A 19,230-nucleotide genomic window follows, 5' to 3' on the forward strand; every position below is an offset into this window, starting at 1 on the left:
CTTGCTCAGGAGACCGGATTTCCTTGACAGTCTCTAAGATCTCTAAGACAGTCTCTGAGACCACAGGCTGAAACATGGTTGCCACTAGACAGCGGGCTCATTCCGAGAAGGCTGTTGCAACCTAGACTGAAACCTTAGTAAGAAATGTTGCTGTTCAGGCCTCTGGCTGCAGGGAGTGCCTGAGCCTACTTCTGCCCGGGGAGAGTGGCAGGGACTTAATCTGTGTGAGATGTGGGCAGGTGGACGAGCTTCTCAGCCTGGTGGAGGAGCTCAAGGATGAGATGCAGAGACTTAGGACCATCAGGGAGTGTGAGCGGGAGATTGACTGGTGGAGTGACTCACTGGCTTACCAGAGGGAAGGGCTCCAGGAAAAAAAACCCAGACAGTTGGTGGACCCCCTGCCCTGTCACAGTCAGACAGACCTCACTGATGAGGAAGGTTGGAAAAGAGTCCCGACTCAGTGTCACAGGAGACATCCCCGCCTGCCTAGCCCGCCTCCACAACTCCCTCTAAATATCAGGTTCCAGATGCTGGAAGTTGAAGAGGAAGTGACTGGAGAGGTGATGCAGGATCAGCCTAGGAGAGAGCCCAGGGCAAGAGCGGCCTTGAGACTGCCTCTGATAGTAAAGAAAGAAGGGTGGTCGTGGTGGGTGACTCCCTTCTCAGAGGAACGGAGGGCCCCATATGCAGACCTGACCTGGGCCGTCGGGAAGTGTGCTGCCTTCCTAGGACTTGGGTCAGGGACATAACCAGGCAACTCCCAAAGCTGGTTAGATCAACTGACTATTTTCCGCTACTCATAGTCCAGGTGGGCAGTGATGAAATCACTCTGACAAGCCTACACACAATGAAAAAAGATTTCAGGGGTTTAGGGCGTTTAGTCCACAGAGCAGGAGCTCAAGTGATCTTCTGCTCTATACCTTCAGGGCCAGTGAGGGACTCCGAGCGGGACAGAAAAGCACAAGCAATTGGCTCGGAGGCTGGTGTCGAGCCAGAAACTTTGGGTTCTTTGATCATGGGGCAGTTTACTTGGCCCCTGGCCTGCTGTCTGCCTATCTTGAAGGGGGCAGCGAATACTAGCACAGGAACTAGCGGGGCTTACTGAAAGAGCGTTAAACTAGCTATGAAGGGAGAAGAGGACAAAACAGGCCTCTCAAGAGATGAGTCTAGGGGAAAGATGCTCGAGCAGGGGATGAGACAGACGACTAGTCTGAAATGTGTCTATACCAATGCATGCAGCATGAGCAGCAAGCAGGAAGAGTTGGAAATGATTGTGAGTCAGGCTAATTATGACCTTGTTGCTATTTCCAAAACATAGTGGGACCACTCCCATGACTGAAGTGTTGAGATAGATGGCTACAAGCTCTTCAGAAGGGATAGACAAGGAAAGAAGGGTGGTGGTGTGGCCCTTGATATTAAGGACTGTTTCGATGTAGAAGAGCTTGGGGTTGGGAATGATAGAGTGGAGTGTCTATGGGTAAGGATTAGTGGGAAGGCCTGTAGGGGTTGCATCTTGGTGGGGGTCTGTTATAAACCGCCTAATTAGGACAAAGAGTTGGATGAAGCATTCTATGAGCAGCTCGCGGAAGTCACGCGATCGCCAGCACTTGTTCTGATGGGAGACTTCAACTTCCCTGATATATGTTGGAAATATAATGTGGCGCAGAGGAAGCAGTCCAGGATGTTTCTAGACTGTGTGGAAGATTGCTTCCTTACGCAACTGGTAGGAGAGCCTACAAGGGGCAGTGCCCTGCTGGACCTGGTCTTCACTAACAGAGGACTGGTGGGAGAAGTGAAGGTTGGGAACTGTCTTGGGCAGAGTGACCACAGAATTGTAGAATTCTCCATTCCTGGGGATGTCAAAAGAGTAGCCAGCAGAACTACCTTCTTGAACTTCCAGAGGGCAGACTTTGACCTGTTCAGGGAGCTTGTAGCACGGGTCCCTTGGGAGTCGCTTCTCAAGGGTAAAGGGGCCCAGGAAGCCTGAACGCTCCTCAAGACCGAAATCTTAAAGGCACAAGAACAGGCTGTCCCTGAGTGCCATAAGGCGAGCCGTAGGGGAAGACTGGTGTAGATAAGCTGGGATTTACTGTTGAGATTCAAGGAGAAAAAGAGTCTACATCCTCTGGAAGAAGGGACAGGCTGCTTGGGGAGATTACAGAGAAGTAGCTAAGGTATGCAGGGAGGAAGTTAGGAAGGCGAAAGCCCAACTTGAGCTCAGGTTGGCCTCTGCAGTAAAAGACAATAAAAAATCCTTTTATAAATATATCAACGGCAAAAGAAGAACCAAAGATAATTCTCATCCTGTACTTGATGCAGCAGGGAATGTGGTCACTGAAGACAAGGAGAGGGCTGAGGTCCTCAATGCCTTCTTTACATCTGCCTTTAACAGCCAGATCAGTTATCCTCTGGGCTTTTTATGCCCCGATCTGGAAGTCTGGGACACTGCACAGAATATGCCCCCAGCAATTTCAGTGGAGATGGTCAGAGAGCTCTTCCTCCATCTGGACTGTCACACGTCCATGGGACCGGATGGGCTGCACCCTCGGGTGCTGAGGGAGCTGGCAGGGGTGATTGCTGAGCCTCTCTCGGCCATCTATCAGCGCTCCTGGTTAACTGGTGAGGTCCCAGAGGATTGGAGGCTTGCTGATATGACTCCCATCTTCAAGAAGGGCCATAAGGAGGATCCGGGGAGCTATAGGCCTGTCAGCCTGACTTCAGTACCAGAGAAGGTTATGGAGCAAATCATCTTGGGTGAGATTGCACAGCATGTACACAGTGTCCAGGGGATCAGGCCCAGCCAGCACGGGTTCGTGAAAGGCAGGTCGTGCTTGACCAACCTCAACTCCTTCTATGACTGGGTGACCAGTCTGCCAGATGAAGGAAGGGCTGTTGATGTAGTCTTCCTAGACTTCAGCAAAGCCTTTGACACGGTCCCTCACAGGCTTCTTCTGGGGAAACTGGCTGCCTGTGGTCTGAACAGGTCTACTCTTCTTTGGGTAAGGAACTGGCTAGAGGGCCGTGCCCAGCGGGTTGTGGTGAATGGAGTCAAGTCCAGCTGGCGACCCATTACAAGTGGTGTCCCCCAGGGGTCGGTACTGGGGCTCATCTTGTTTAATATCTTTACTGATGACCTAGATGAGGGGATTGAGTGCACCCTCAGTAAGTTTGCAGATGACACCAAGCTGGGAGGTGGTGTTGATCTGCCTGAGGGTAGGGCGGCCCTTCAGAGGGATTTAGACAGGCTGGACTGCTGGGCTGAGGTGAATGGGATGAGGTTCAACAAGGCCAAGTGCCGGGTCCTGCACTTTGGGCACAACAACCCCATGCAGCGTTACAGGCTTGGGGATGAGTGACTGGATGACTGTGAAGAAGAGAAGGACCTGGGGGTGTTGGTTGATGCTCGGCTGACCATGAGCTGACAGTGTGCCCAGGTGGCCAAGAGGGCCAACAGCATCCCGGCCTGCATTAGAAACAGTGTGGCCAGCAGGAGCAGGGAGGTGATCATCCACCTCTACTCAGCAATGGTGAGGCCACACCTCGAATACTGTGTTCAGTTTTGGGCTCCTCACTACAGGAAAGATGTTGAGGTCCTGGAGCGTGTGCAGAGAAGGGCAATGAAACTGGTGAGGGGTCTGGAGCACAGGTCCTATGAGGAGCGGCTGAGGGAGCTGGGATTGTTCAGTCTGGAGAAGAGGAGGCTCAGGGGAGACCTCATTGCACTCTACAACTTCCTCAAGGGAGGTTGTGGTGAAGAGGGATTTGGCCTTTTCTCCCAGGCAACGAGCAGGACACGGGGAAATGGCCACAAGTTGTACCAGAGGAGGTTTAGGTTAGACATGAGGAAGAACTTTTTCTCTCAGAGAGTGGTCAGGCACTGGAATGGCTGCCCAGGGAGGTGGTGGAGTTGCCGTCCCTGGCAGTGTTCAAGAGGTGTCTGGATGACGTGCTGCGTGGTATGGTTTAGTGCTAGTGGTGGCAATGGTGATGAGGAGATGGTTGGACGAGTTGATCTTGTAGATCACTTCCAACCTTGTGATTCTATGATTCTATGATTCTATGAACACCCTCAGATCTTTTCCCTCTACACTGCTTTCCAGACACGCTGACCCAAGCCTGTAGCATTGCATAGGGTTGTTGTGACCAAAGTGTGGAACCCAGCACTTGGTCTTGTTGAACCTCATGCAATTGGGCTCAGCCTATTCAGCCTGTCCACATCCCTCTGGAGAGCCATCCTACCCTCAGGTCAGCACTTTCTCCCAACTTGGAGTCATTTTCAAACTTACTGAGGGTGTACTCATTCCTCTTATCCAGATAAGGATATTAAACAGGATGGGCCACAGTACTGACCCTTGAGCAATACTTCTCACAACCAGTTGCCAGCTGGATGTAACTCCATTCACCACCACTCTTTGGACCCAGCCCTCCAACCAGTTCTTTACCAAACAAAGAATCTACTTGTGAAAGAGTGCAGGGATATTGCTTGTGCAGGCAGAGAGAAAATTAGGCAAAAGCCACAGGCTGCCAGCTTTTCCAGAAGAATGCTGGGAAAGACAGTGTCAAAGGCTTCACTAAAGTCTCGATAGCCTTTCCCTTACCTACTGCGCAGGTCACCACGTCATAGAGGGAGATCAAGTTGGCCAGGACCCGCCTTTCATGAACTTGTGGAGGCTCGGCCTGAGCACCTGTGGGTGTCTCACACATGCTCTGTGATTGCACTCAAGATGAGCTGTTCCATGACGTACCCCTATGAAGATGTCAGGCTGATAGACCCGTAGTTACCCTGAATCCTCCTTCTGACTCTTCTTGTAGATGGGCATCACACTGGCAAGTCTCCAGTCATCTGGAACCTTCTAGGTTGACCAGGACTGCAGATAAATGATAAAAAGTGACTTGGAGAGCACTTCTGCCAGCTCCCTCAGTACCACCGGTTGGATCCCATCTGGCCCCATAGACTTGAGATGGTCTAGGTGGAGTAGTATGTTGCTAACTGATTCCTCCTGAATTATGGGTGGGGGTTATTCTGCTCCTCATGCCTGTCTTCCAGCTCAGCAGTACCCTGAGGATAGCTGGTCTGGCTGTTAAGAAGAAAAGAAGGCACTGAGTACTTCATCCTCCCCATCACATCCAATAAAAGATGGACATTCTCCCTGATCCTCTTTTTCATTATTCATAAAAAAAAGCCATTTTTTTGTTTTGCTTTACAATGGTGACCAGGTTAAGCTCTAGCTGGACTTTTACCTAATTTCCTCTCTGTATATACTAGCAGTTTCCTTGCACTCTTCACAAGTTGCCTGTGCCCCCTCTACCAACGGTGGCATACACTTTTTTTTTTCCTCTCTTTTCTTTCCACCCCTCTAATTCTCACCAGAAACCTTGCATTCAGCCAGCCTGATCTTATTCCCCACTGGCTTGTCTTACAGCATATGGTGGTGGTACTGCAGGCTATGGCATTTTGTGTATTTGGAAAAGAGAAGCCAGTTGCATTGACATTTTTAATTGTACAAAGCCTCTGCACAGAGGACACAAGCAGGTAATCACTTCTGGAGACAGCCCAGTCCAACGCAGGGCTTAAAGTAAGGTCAAGCTACATCTGCTCCTCCATGGATGAAGACACCACAGACTCTCTTGCAATCCATATCAGTGCTTCATCACCCGTACAGAAAATTGTTTTGTTTTCTGTTTACATGGAATTTCTCGTATGCCCATGTGTGCCCTCTACTTCTTGTCTTGACACTGGACACCACTGAGAACCTGGCCTCATCTTACTTTTCTCCTTGCTGCAGGTATTGATGCACATGACTAAGCTGCCCTTCAGCCTTCTCTTCTGCAGGCTACTGTGGATAACAACACTGCAGTGGCCTGCACCACATTGAAATGGCTCTTTATGCAGCAGCTGAGACTTTAAGCCCACAGAGGCCCATTGATTCTGTAACCATTTGCAGCTCTATTCCTAGTATTGCCATTTGGTCTTTGAAGGGTAGAACACACACCATAAACCACCCAGGTGAACTGTTTGAAATAAAATGGTTTACGGTGCTCACACAACATATATAAAGTTACTTGATGCAAGAACAGAAGAGACTCAAGCTTTTATTGCTTTGTCAGATGTAAAAATTTATTTATGCTATTTATCAAATGCTTAAGTTCACACAAAAGATGACAGTTTAACTTCAGGTCCAATTGTCTATCAGTACTCCTTACACTTGAGTAGCCTTGAGGTTTCCAAGAACAGTTTTTACAAAAGATGGCTTAAAACAGCAGAATCTCAAACAATGGCCAACTTCAGAAGCCTGAAGGTCACTATCCAAAAGGCATTTCTCTGCTAAGCACGACCCACAGATCAGAACAGTGGAAGTCTTAAGATCATTGCAATCCCCAGACACTAACCCTACTGCACTCCGAGCAAGTAAATCACATAGTCCTGCATTAGTAATACCAAACATTATAGCTAGTCTTAAAAATTTACCACACATACAAAACACTTTTCGTTTTTTAAGCATTATAGCAACTGTGCATCAAAACAACTGCAAAATACATAATCATCCATTTGGCTTGGTTTTGCAATAAAATAAAATCAGTCATCTGTATGTTAACTTCATCTTGTGTTGTGTTCCTTTCCCCTCCTTTCTTACTTAGGAAAAAAAGGTATTATGATCAGGCAGTTTAATGGTAGCACTGAGGTAGCATATTTTAATTGAATAGAATAATAGGTCTGCTACTGTGCCTCCTCTCCTTTAAAGCACAAAAAAAATAATCCCCTGTTTTTCAACTTCTTTGGAGAAGACAAGTGAACAGTTCATTTTCAACAGCCACTCCATTTTAAATTCAAAGCACACAGCATCTCCGGATGGTACATATATAACAACAGCTAGAATGAATGAGAACACGTACAGTAACAAAGAACGATGTCAGTTTTATTAGAACTATAGTTGTATTTTCAGCTCTGTGGCACCTATTGTTCCCTATTATGAAATGCATCTTTACAGTCTCTGAAATCTAATTTCAAAGACTAGATTCTTGAAAATGGGCAGCTGTATCTCAGTTCTTCTAAACCATTTCCCCACCACCTATAGAAAAGGTAAAGCAATTGCAACAAAACCCAACAGAAATCAAAGACAGCTAATAACAGATATTACCAACAGGGTTACAATAAAAAGAATCAAAAGTTAAGGCAAAATAGATAGCATGACAGAATGAACTGAGCACGCTTTCCTCTCAAAATTCAGAGCTGCGATAGCCTTAATCGCAGACGGAGTAGAAGCTCAGCTTCATAACAACCTGAGAATGACCATTTTCTCAGTTCTGCCTTTCTGCTTAAGAGCTTTAAAAGAAAAAGTCCAGCTGTGCCCAGTCTTAACAGACAAGTTAACTGATGAAGTAACTCTTACTAGTAACTCCTGTAGGAGTGAGTAGTAAACAGCGATCCTGAAGAATGACAGTCATTTTCTGCTCTTGTCACACCGCTACACATGGCCTCGTAAAAACTCTGTTGCACAGTACACAATCCCCACCCAGCCCAGGCTAGGTCTCCAAATCCCCCCTCTCCACCTTTCGTACAGCAAATCAAAAATTTTACTGCAGTTAAAACTCCTTGAGCACAACTGCAAGCATAATAGGATTTTTTTTTATTATTATTATTTTTTTTTTTTAACACCCGGGAAAGTAATTTGAGAATGTAACTGAACTTCCTACTAAATAAACTCTCAGGAAAACCTGGATACAGCAGAGGGAAAATGCAAGTAAACTAAGTTACAATGACCAATTCAAGCTGTTTAGAGAGACCTAACTGTTAATCTTTCAAGTAATCCAAATAGCACTCCAACACCAGCTATCAAAAATTTAAGGCTTTTATGAACACTCTCTTAAATACAAAAGGAGTATTAAACAGAAAAAATTGTTTACAGTAAATACAAACATCTGAAAAATCTCTGAAACCTGTTTATACAAATACTAATAAATTCTTCCATATTTTGTACAACTAGAAGGTGCACAGACTGGCATTCAAGCGGTCAATGATGGCAAACGTCTGTCAGATAATAACATGATTTCCTTGAATAACAACACAGTTTAAAATGCCATAAATTAAAAATAAGTTAGTTCACATTTTCTTCCCCCAGTTTTTATGTACAGCTTAGTCTTTAATGAGATCTTGTAGCCTTCTTCAGAAGCTCGAGGTCTTTCCGTCGACTCTTGATAGCTCTGGTACAGCCATATTCTTCCAGTTGCAAAGGGATATACTTTTCTATCTGAATTTGCCCATGACCAGCAGGACTGGTAAACAGCTTAATCCACGATGGCTTAAAGTTTCCTCTGAAGCCCAGGAAGGCCACACTTCCTGCAACAAAAATAGTGCAGTGTTACAGGAGCCTGATTATAACACATGGTTCAGCAAGAGAGAAACACTCTTACAAAATCCTCCTTCTGCCATTTACTCAGTATAGTAATCCAGCCTTAGCGGCACCTGTACCAAATTGGGATACATTAATTCAAAAATTTTCTGTTACTATTTAGTACTAAATTCTCTAAAATCTTCAATTTGAAAACAGAACCATCACAACAGTTATAAAAACTGTTCCCTCACACAGAACTTATGCCACAGCCCTGAAGGGATGAGAACTGCCCCATGGGGTGCATAGAAACTGATCATCCCTCAAAATACCACATCACATCACTGCAACAGGAAATACTGGAGTGGCAGTGGGGATTGTTTAGAAGTAGAGTGCACGTCCCTCAGATTTGCTGCATGAGACACAACATAAAGGCTTCGGGAAAAAAAGCCCAGGCTTTCTGTATAATCAAGTTACAGAGAACTGGTAGTCACCTTCTTGCTTGCAATATGCTTCATACATGTTTCCTCTGGGTGACACGAAGCAATGTCTGGACCCAGAAGAAATCTGTGAGGCAGACAAATGTGCAAACTAGGGGGGAACCTAAGTGGTATAAAAGAAATGTGCAAAATTTCACTAACCATTGCTCTGAAGGTAAGGTGGTTTGGCTGTCCCCAAGGACTTAAAGGCTTCTGCTAAGTTATTAGGAATTTCTACCTCGCCTCTTGTGCTCAGTAGAACCACAGACCTGCAATAGAAGCAGTGCAGAGACAACAGTAGTTACAATTGAAGTTTTCCTTGTATCCTACATACTTTTACAGCTGGATGTCTTCGTAGCCCACTTTTGCCCTCTTTCTGAAGAGTTTTTGTGTTAAAGCTGCACGTGGAAATAAGACAACATTCTCTGGAAAGTAGTACCTAGAAGAGCATACACTTGGAAAATATTAAAAAAAACACCTTCTAAGTTTAACCCAAATCCTCTTAAATAAAAATTTCCAGTGACTTTTGTATATTAAAAAATAATAATTAAACTCTTGATCCAAAATTAAAATACCAGAAACTGTATTTTCCAGACACTAACTTTCCATCTCCATTTTTTTTTTTTTTTTTTTTAAATGACAATATTTTTCACTCTGGATCTGGAGAAAAGTCACTCCTAACCCAAGTAGAACATCACACAGTTTGTCGGTTTGTAAGAGTCCATAAATACTGAAGCAAAAGTTTTTCCTCTTTCAAGGAAAGAGGTGCTACTACATGAGGTTCAGTTTCTTTTTGAAGTGAAAGGCATGCAACACTGGAGGATTTTAGTGAGTGGCTTTGCTTGCTCTAGCAAAGCAAAGTTATCTATTATATTTCTCCTTTTTCCTCAACTTCAATACACATTTTGCTCATTTTCAGTGTTGCTACATAAACATTATTAGTTAAAATCTTGTTAGAGAGCAGAAATACAGCTTGCAGAACACACTGGATATAAATGGTCATTACACGTACCTTTGTGGTATTTCAGACTTTAAATAGCCACCTACACGCTTAATGTCTGCTCCGGAAAATAAATTATTTCCTGACACTGTGCCAGTGCAGGCATCAACTACAACAAGGAGTATACCATTATCCTTGAAGGAAAACATTGTGTTATTGACCTGTATGGGAGAAAAAAGAATTCATAAATCTACAATGACTTCAACTGTTGTCATACTGTGCTCGGTGTTAACCTTCATGTGTACAATGGTGTACAGCTTAGAAATGCTCACTTTTCACTGTCATCTCTCATTCTTTTTTTTTTTTTTTTTTTTTTTTTTTTTTCCCCTTTGAGAAGAAACTTTCAGTGAGACTTCTGAATGAGAACCTTCAATCACTAGCTTCAGTGTGGAGACCAGTCAACATTTGGGGAGATAAACTACCTGCTTTGGGAAGCTAACATTCAGATAATAACCCATCTGCACTTCTTGTCAATAGCACAGTTAACCATTCACTGTGGATGCACAATTTTGTCCCAGTGTCACCTTATGCTCCTACTGCTCTAGATACAGCAAGACTCCTGTAGAAGTCTGCACTCAAGTACCACTTTTCTGCCTAAGGAACTCAGAGTTACACTATTTCAACCAACTGGCTTTGCAGAGCACAAGTCATTTAAAGCTTTGTGGTGTGAGCTTATCTGAAAAAGCTATCCTCAGCATCACATGCAGGTCTACTTCAGCATCTGAACAGAAGCAAAGCAAACATTTTATACAATACCACATAGAATCAGAGAATCATTTGAGTTGGAAGAGACCTCTAAAGGTCTAGTTCAAATATAGTTCAACTCCCCTGCAATGAACAGGGACATCTGATTGTTGGACTAGATGAACTGATAGGTCATTTCCAACCTTAATGATTCTACTGATTTTACTGATCTAATGATACTATTATCTACAGCTAGATTAGGTTGCTCAGAGCACTGTTCAGCCTGACACTGAATGCATCCAGGCACAGGGCATCCATCACGTCTTAGCAACCTGTTCCAGCACTTCCTTCACACTCACTAGGACTGCATCAGAACAAATACTGAAAATTATGGGCTCTTTAGTAACTGACATTTTTTAGGTTAGCAAAACCTAATGTCTTGAACGATTCAATACAGCCATACAGGTTTCATCAGGAATTCAAAGATTTTAAGTTCTTCCTTGCTGGTACAATTTCCACTCTAGTGGCAGAGGATTTGCAATTAGAATACAAAAGGAGGAGTTGGGAGCCTCTTTTTCTAAAATTAGAAGATCAGGCTTCTGACATACTGTTTTCTAAACCATGAACAAACACTTCTTATGCTGATGAAGAAGTGTGAGCTTAGCACTTCGTAGGGCAGTACAACTGTTCCAATACCAAGATCTACAGAGCAAGAAAAATAAAACTACAAAGAATACTCACGGAGATAAATGCTTGCTGAGCTCTGCTTAACTCATTTTTACCAGATAAATTAATCTGCACAAGGAGGTAGTTTTTGTGAGGATCGCTGGTGAATACCATCTGGATGTCAAACAGAACAGTTTAAGTATACATATGTGCAGGTCATTGACACTTCATCATGTCATGTTTTGTAACAGGTAACTCATACTCCAAAGTAATATGACATATGAACAGTATAATACATCTTATTCCCATATTTTTACTCATCATGTATAGTGAAAACACATAATGCAATTTCAAGTTTATGCTAATATGAAAAATCCAAAAAAGAAGAGGTTGGCCAATAGTATGCCTTGAACTGCAGATCTCTGCATGGTACACAGTTGACAGAGTTGCTCTACTCATGTCATGTCTTCTCTGTCACATGTAGAGCAGGAGGCAAAGCACAAATATGGAGCAATGTTTCTCCCTCATGCTGCAACAGCCCTCCTGCCTTCTTGAGCACAGGAAATAAATAACCTGGAATACTGCAAACTTGTAGGTGTTGTATTTTGTGCTGAAAAACTGAAACTATGCCTTTAACACAAGTAGTATGAAACACCAACTACACAGATGATACAAGTTTTTGCTTATTTTCTTTTACCTGAGTTGTGCCACACTTTGTGCACGGTACAGTAGTTCTTACTGGCATCTGCTTTATGACAGCTGGTCCTTGGTAGTACTTTGGGTAAGCTTTTGCCATGCAGTTACTGACCCCTTTTGCTGAATCTTTGGTCACAATCTTGATCCTTTCACATCCCTGAGATGAGCAATAACTGTGACCATCCCTACTGTATTTGGCTTGAAGAAATAAAAACAGTAGTCTGTGCACACAAAAAGAAAAAAGAGAAGGAAGGTGAGAGAAGGAGAAAATAAATTGACTACAAAGAAGTATTTACGTTAAACCTTAGCAGGTACATTTCATGATTTTGAGAAGTAGAAAACTACAGTATTTACTTCTGTACCATTGTTCAAACTTTTTCGAAATATTTACGCTTTACTAGAATTACAAAGTCTCTACTGACATATCTGAAATCTCTAACAATTAAGTGAGATGTTGCTATGAATGCATATGTTTTGGTAAGAACAGCCACTCCTCAAAATAGAGGCAGGAAGGTAGGAAACAATAAAATAAGCTGCAGAGCTTATGTATGTTTTCCATAACTGTAGATCTTGATGGATACTAACAACAACTGTTCAGATATTCAGCTGTATTTACCAGCACTGGACAATGTAGTTACACTGCTGCATCTTAAATAAATGCCTGGAAATGCCATTTAGAGTGTTACCAATGCAAAAGGGCCAATGATTTTTCTATTATATATTTAACTGTTATCACCGGTAACTGCTGTTACTGTTGTAGCTCTTAGAGAAAGGAAACATAAACAATCTTTAGAGCACTGTCATCTGCCCATTTGCCAGATAAAGAAACAGAGTCCTGTGTTAATCATTTATTTCCACATTAAGTAACAAAATTCTAACACACACAAGTGATGTATGTAGGACTTAATTTCAGTAAATGCTGAACACACCTTAAACCTCTCAGAAGGATCTCAATGGCTTCTGTAAAGAAAACTTTTGAAATGGAAACTAGGACTTCTAAATACTATTCACAAGGCTAAAAGTGGGTTTTTAGGAATATATAGTTTCCAAAACAGTCTTGCCACAGAGAAGTTCTCAGAAGTTTAACAAGAATGCACAAATTTTCTTTGAAGGGGGGAATTTACTTCCTGCAAGACACCTGTCTGCAGTGGTGTGGATACTACATTTTCCCTAGACATGGGACACAAAATATCTGTGTAACTGCAGTCTTCTTGAGAATGTGTGCTCATAATAACCACTGTATTTTGGAGATTCAAAGTCACATACAATATTCTTTCAAAGAAGTTTTGGACTCCTTTGTAACAGCCTCCCTCCAGCACAAGTGTCTCAATCAGTTCCTTTCATTGCTATCATGCTATCTATTATCATTAAAATCTTTCATCACAGGCAAGTTATAAGGCGTTACCCAGTACTGTTGTCAAAATAAAACTTCTTGTCTGATCGATTCTTTTCAAGCTCCAGCATTGAAGATACAGGTGTGTAGCGTTCTACCTTACTCGACAGAGCAGATGACTTCCTCTGAAAGGTTTCCAGAACTATAGTAAAATCAGTATTTGGTTGATAACAAAGACCAACGCGAATCCAGTCATTCCTGAAAAGAAAACAAGTGTACGATTCACCATAGGAACAGTTCAGATGACAATGAGCAGCACACAAGTCACTGCAAAAACATAATTAACAGGAACAAAAAGCTTTTAACCCTGCAAGCCTTCTTCCCCACTTTCTTTCACTAATTGTTGCAGTATCCAGTACATCCTTAGAAAACATTTGATTTTATGCTTCAGACATTTATCTAGCTTATCCAACAGTAACATCAAGTACCCCAAAGTATGCAGTTTCAATTTTGCCAAACTTCACTTTTTGGTATATTTTCTTCTCCAAATGATTTTTGTTAAAGACACTGCACTAAATATAAAATCGACTTTAGGTGCATGTTTATTGGTTCATCTCCCGCTTTTAATACCTTAATATTTGTAATTAAGAAAAAAAAAAAAAGCAAAAATCCATTCTCACTGACAGTTACAAACTCTCAGCACACTAATTCTGCAGCACATTACTTCATTGTTACCTTATGGCTCAATGATATGAAAGAAAGAAAACGTACTTATCAAAGTTAATGAGGTAAAGATACGTGACATTTGGTGCTTTTCCATTCCAATGTATTGTGTAGCCCTTCTGTAGCATTACTACTGGCTGGTACTGCTGAAAGACAGCTTTCTGATTAATCCCTCTAAGAACCATGGGATTGGATGGGTACTCATCTCGTACAATAGCCATGGAAAGATTCTGTCCATTCCATGTTTGAACATAGACCTATACATTATAGAGGAAGAGGAAAGATTTGCAATCTTTAATCAGTACAACATTAAGTGAAACAGTGAAAGACAGACTGTATATGACTGCAGAAGAACTGCTGCAATTTGAGGTTTGCAAATATTTCACAGAACCATAGAATAGTAGGTGTTGGAAGGGAAGAGATCATCTAGTCCAATCCTCTCTGTTTGCCCTTTTTCTTTCAAAAAAGATCCCTATTTGAAAAACTATTGTAGATTTTGCCTGTCTTACAAAAAAATAAAATAAAAAATAAAAACATCGGGGAGAGGGGGAAAAGTGCAGTTCCAAAACAGTACCTGACCAATCTCATACAGAACAGGAATCAGACCTGTATGATATTTATATTCAGAAGGTGCGCTCCAGTAAGAAAAAGGTAAGAAAAACAACAACTAGTAAACCTTAAAACCCAGCCTGTGAACAAAACACAAAACGCCAGCAGAAGAAAATGGCTCTGATACAAAACAGATAGGACTTTAACATGGAATTCCTGGCATATATACTCCCAACGCATTTGCTATTATCTGGAAGCAAGTACTGCAATCTAGTTTGCATCCTGAATGGAATGCTGTACGCAAAAATGGCTGAAAACTGTAATTTACATATAAAAGTATTTTTAAAATTCCTTTCTTCCACACACTTTGTTCACATTGTAGATGTTTCTCCAGTAGAAGTCAGAGTACTAGCCTGTGCATAGGTCCCACTGCAGATCACTCCATTCCATTCAGTATTATTAATGCATTTGGGGTGTTGAATCAAGTAGTTATCCATTCTGCCCACATACGTATCTTTATAATCAGTCACTGAACCATCTAGGTCATGGAATATTGAGTTCTTGTCACCATCCAGATCTACTTCTTCAAACCAGGGACCAGGTTTTCCAAAGAAGGCTTTCAGAGAAACCTGTCAACAACAATCAAAATGCATACATAGTTCTTTTACTCCAGGTGACATAGAGACTAATACTCTCAATTCTGCAAAAATACAGGAATTTGAGAAGAGTTGATTAAAAAAAACTTGTGGCAAGAGCAATGCAATCATCTTGTTTTTCAGTAACAGGCTCAGGTCAGCTCTTGATTTTGTGTAAATATGTTGTAACTGCAACTGAAAATTCATTGTCAAAGATACACCAGACCTTACAAAATCTCTTTTCAGTTTTACCATCAGTCAAAAAAGAGATCATTAATGAAACTTATTCTACGTATTATTTTTCTTGCCTGGGAAACAAAGTGTATCTCGAATGATCTCCACCCAAGACAAACTGTGGAGTATGTTTGCATGCAAAAAAAAAAAAAAAAAAAAAATTTCCATAGGGGCCCTTGGAAAATTATTTAAAATAGAGCAAGAAGAAAACTAATCTACCCGCAACAGCAAAATAACTTCTAATGAACTTACATTTGGACCAAACTTTACAAGAGAAATGTTGTTTCTTGGTGTCATCTGCCAAGGATTTTTCATCAAGAAACCAACTGCACTGGTAAATCTGTCTGGAGTTGGCACAAAGTTCCTGAACGTGCACTTAGTGAGGTGAATAGGCCCATCATAAATTTGAAAACCTCTAATTGGAAATGTCCTGTTAATAAAAGCAAATATTCACAGCACCCTGTAACAAAAATCATGACAAGCCTAAGCCTGAATATACATTTCTGAGAAACCAGCTCCTTTACTCATGATGTACTTACCGATTTCTAGGTAGAGTGCGCACCTTATTGTCTATTCCTCCAGATCCTGTATATTTATTTTGACCACCATGAAACCCGTAATTCTTGCTCTCCCCTATGAACAGAGATTCGGACACCACTTGGCTGGCACCTTCATCATTTGGAAAGCTCCCATCACTATCAAAGCAATGTCAGGGATAAAAGCTTTTAGCCAAGACTATCCAGCAGACTAAAACACAAGGCACGGTTCTACTCCTACTCTGTAATAGTCTTCATAAAGCAAAGCAGTTCATATTCTTATTTGTAATATAAAGAACAATAAATTTAATCACTAACAGTCTTTTTGAAAGGACGAAAATCCTTGTGCAGAACTGTACATTTTCTATTCTCCTATGATAATCAGCACTCTTATTTACAGCCCACTTCCACAATTCTAGAACACATTTTTCACAACCTAAGCAGTAGCAGTTTAGGCTTTCTACCCAAGTTATTAGATTTCCTTCCATTGAAAAGAGGCTCTGCCCACTCTAACCATTCACTCATTTCCCTTTACTTGCATTGAACAGCTCAGGAAGAAAATCAAAGCTGCTCAAGGCATCGTGCCATACAGAAAATACTCGTGTAAACATAACCCTTCTGGAGAACAGGTAGCAAATTGTTATGTAAAGAAAGCATAGGTTGAACAAAGAGCAAACTTTAGCAGACGTGTCAATTTGCAGCCTGAATAATATGTTTTACACCACTGGAAATGGACCTAATAGTGAAAATAAAGCCTTAAGAAAGTATACCTATTAATTTTTTCTGACAGATTTATGTATGATGTTTTTCTAAACTTTTAAGAAAACACAGCAGTAATTAAATACTCACCTGGCAAATGTCAAACCAATTCCATTGTCTGCAAACCTAAAAGAAAGTCCATAAAATCAAGCTTCAGTCACATCTTCTGGACTATCCTATAATTAAATATTCTAAGACTACATAGTGATATGCACTGAAGAAAACCTTTGCATTAATAGAATCAAGAAACTATTAAGTAGTTCTTATAAAAATTACATTTTTAAAAGAAGAAAACAACAGAAAGAAAATACAGCTTTTCATATCTTTTAAGCAGGAACCTGGAAGCTTAAAAGAAAACATAGACATCTCAATAGAAACTAGTAGTCCCAATCAAGTTTTACACTTTTTTATTTTGTAGGTTTTTTTCCTTCATTTAAAGAAGTTTCTCATCTAGCCATATATAAACTTAAAGCAATGGGTTTGTGTAAAAGTATTGGAAACACAGCAGTTCCCAGGTTTAAGCATCAATCTTCTTTATAACCTTGTTGCAGCATGTTTTCATAAAAACAGCTTTAGGGGAAGCTTCTTAGCAACATGCAGTTGTTTGCTTCTGGATACCTACCCAGAGTTCTGAATGAGGATATCTCCTCCCCTGACCCAAGCACCATGATCATTGTTTTTGAAAGAGATTAATCCATCAATCAGGGCAGCAACTCGGGGTTTTTCAGGGTCTGCATCTTGATGAGGACGAAACCTGTAGCAGATTAAAAAAAAAACAAAAAAAACCCCACATATGTTTGATATAAAAATACAGTTTGTTTTATATGGCTCAAATATGTTGGGCTGAGAGAATCTAGAAGATAAATACGCACTCTCACCTGGCAGGTAAGAATCATCTCTGCTTCATGTTGGGACTGAGACAAGCCTGAACCATATGCATCTGTAGATACCTACTTCCAGAAAAGCATCTTTCCTGTGCCACAAAGAAGGAACCTAAAATTTCTCTTTCCCAGTAACTGTCGAACTTTTCTGAATCTTGCCAAGTTAACTGATGTGCATTTCCTTTCTTCTCTTGCTTTTTCTCACTGCCCTCTCCGAAGCATCGTCTCCCCACTCCTATTGCAGCATTAATGTCCCAGTTTAATGCAGGGAATTAGTTACTTTGAGGGATACACAGGTGTGCCATTGCACTAGACAAAAAAGGCTAGAGGTTTGTATAAATGTTTGCTATTCAGAGGGCAGGGCACGTCACCATTTGTCTGGCTGCTGTCAAAGATGAACCCCGTCTTATACACTGAAATTTTTACATCCGATCTTCATACCTTGCCAACACGCTATAGGTTCTCTCATGCCATTCTACCTCTCTTAAATTCTTCTTGACTACCCGATGGCAATGCGTAAGACCTGTGGGACTTCTGCCAAAATGTCACAACTTCTGTTAAAAAGTCACAGTCATAACTAACAACTTACTAGCTTCCAACGCAAGAAGTATTAAATATTACCAAATTCTGAAACTTTCCTCTTTGTATCTGCAGCTATCACTTAACTATCCCCATCCTAAGAAGGCTGAATCAAAAATAATCTTATAACTGTATCTTCAGTCTTAGTTCTTGGTTGCCACAACAAAATGTTGATTTTTCTTGTCAATTTACACAGGATAACTTGAAATTTTCCCAGACTCTCCAACATTTTCTCTCACTTTGTAAGCTGAAGATAATGTGGCTGGCTGTACTATCCCAACAAATAATCTTCAGTAAAAGCATACCACTGAAGTGTGACCTCCAAGTCCAGAAGGCACACTAGGAAGCATTCAGAAGTAGGAAAGGCAAGGGAATCTATTACTTACTGCTGTTAGGCTTTTTCCTAACAATTATTTAAACAGCCATAAATCAGATGCAGATTTTAATATAGGGCTTGACTTTGGTAGCAATTCCAGAAAATACTATAAACTTAATAGCAGAGCATGATTAAAATTATGTTTTCTAGCAGGCTGAAAACTACCCAGGGCCAAGGGCTTAAAAAAAAAAAAAAAAAAAAAAAAAAAAAAAAAAAAAAAAAAGCCAATTCCTTCAGGCAAACTGTTCTTTCTTCCTGCCAAAGAGATGCATAGATGAGAAAAAAGAAAGGGAACGTATTGCTCATTTATTATTTGTAGTATTTTAAACTTTTTTTCCCCTCATGTGAAGGTACAAACAATCTCAGAACGTTACCATTTTTCATTGAGATGGAAGATAATATTCTTTACCTTGCGTTGTTGTCCAAGCAAAGATATTCTCTGGGATCATCAGCACTAGCATTAGTTGTTTTAACACCCTTATCAATGAACAAACCAGCCTTTAAAGAAAAGAAAAGAAAGAAAAGGGAGGGTGGAAAAGAATAAATTTCATACTGCCCAACACTGAAAAGACAACAATTACTATACTTTTAAGATTACATTTCATGCAATACACTCTATTAAAGACTCTTAGATCTTTCAGGTTGGCCTAATAGAGAAACAGGATCTTTCCATGCAAATTTGGAAAAAGAACTGGAAATCCCAGGAAAATCACTGCCTGGAGTTAAAGGAAAAAAAAAAAAAAAAAAAAAAAAAAAAAAAAAAAAAAAAA

The 19,230-nt window shown here is 41.1% G+C and overlaps 1 protein-coding gene across 1 annotated transcript in view; it reads right to left on the reverse strand.

Moving 5' to 3' along the window:
- Positions 1-6,100: 6,100 nt before the first annotated feature.
- Positions 6,101-19,230, reverse strand: part of CEMIP2 (cell migration inducing hyaluronidase 2) — a 20,837-nt gene continuing 7,707 nt past the window's right edge. Inside the window, exons 6-18 of the mRNA XM_042838346.1 lie at positions 18,870-18,958; positions 17,247-17,378; positions 16,715-16,750; positions 15,869-16,024; positions 15,582-15,759; positions 14,874-15,089; positions 13,960-14,168; positions 13,261-13,446; positions 11,857-12,076; positions 11,235-11,333; positions 9,822-9,970; positions 8,972-9,078; positions 6,101-8,338 (exon numbers count right to left, since the gene is read on the reverse strand). Coding sequence (XP_042694280.1) covers positions 8,142-8,338; positions 8,972-9,078; positions 9,822-9,970; positions 11,235-11,333; positions 11,857-12,076; positions 13,261-13,446; positions 13,960-14,168; positions 14,874-15,089; positions 15,582-15,759; positions 15,869-16,024; positions 16,715-16,750; positions 17,247-17,378; positions 18,870-18,958 — 1,974 coding nt within the window. The 3' untranslated portion in view covers positions 6,101-8,141. The remainder of the gene's footprint in view (positions 8,339-8,971; positions 9,079-9,821; positions 9,971-11,234; positions 11,334-11,856; positions 12,077-13,260; positions 13,447-13,959; positions 14,169-14,873; positions 15,090-15,581; positions 15,760-15,868; positions 16,025-16,714; positions 16,751-17,246; positions 17,379-18,869; positions 18,959-19,230) is intronic.

Source organism: Centrocercus urophasianus, unplaced genomic scaffold, assembly GCF_019232065.1.
Source record: "Centrocercus urophasianus isolate 14NV4802_14NV808 unplaced genomic scaffold, USGS_Curo_1.0 seq_77, whole genome shotgun sequence".
Taxonomy (NCBI): domain Eukaryota; kingdom Metazoa; phylum Chordata; class Aves; order Galliformes; family Phasianidae; genus Centrocercus; species Centrocercus urophasianus.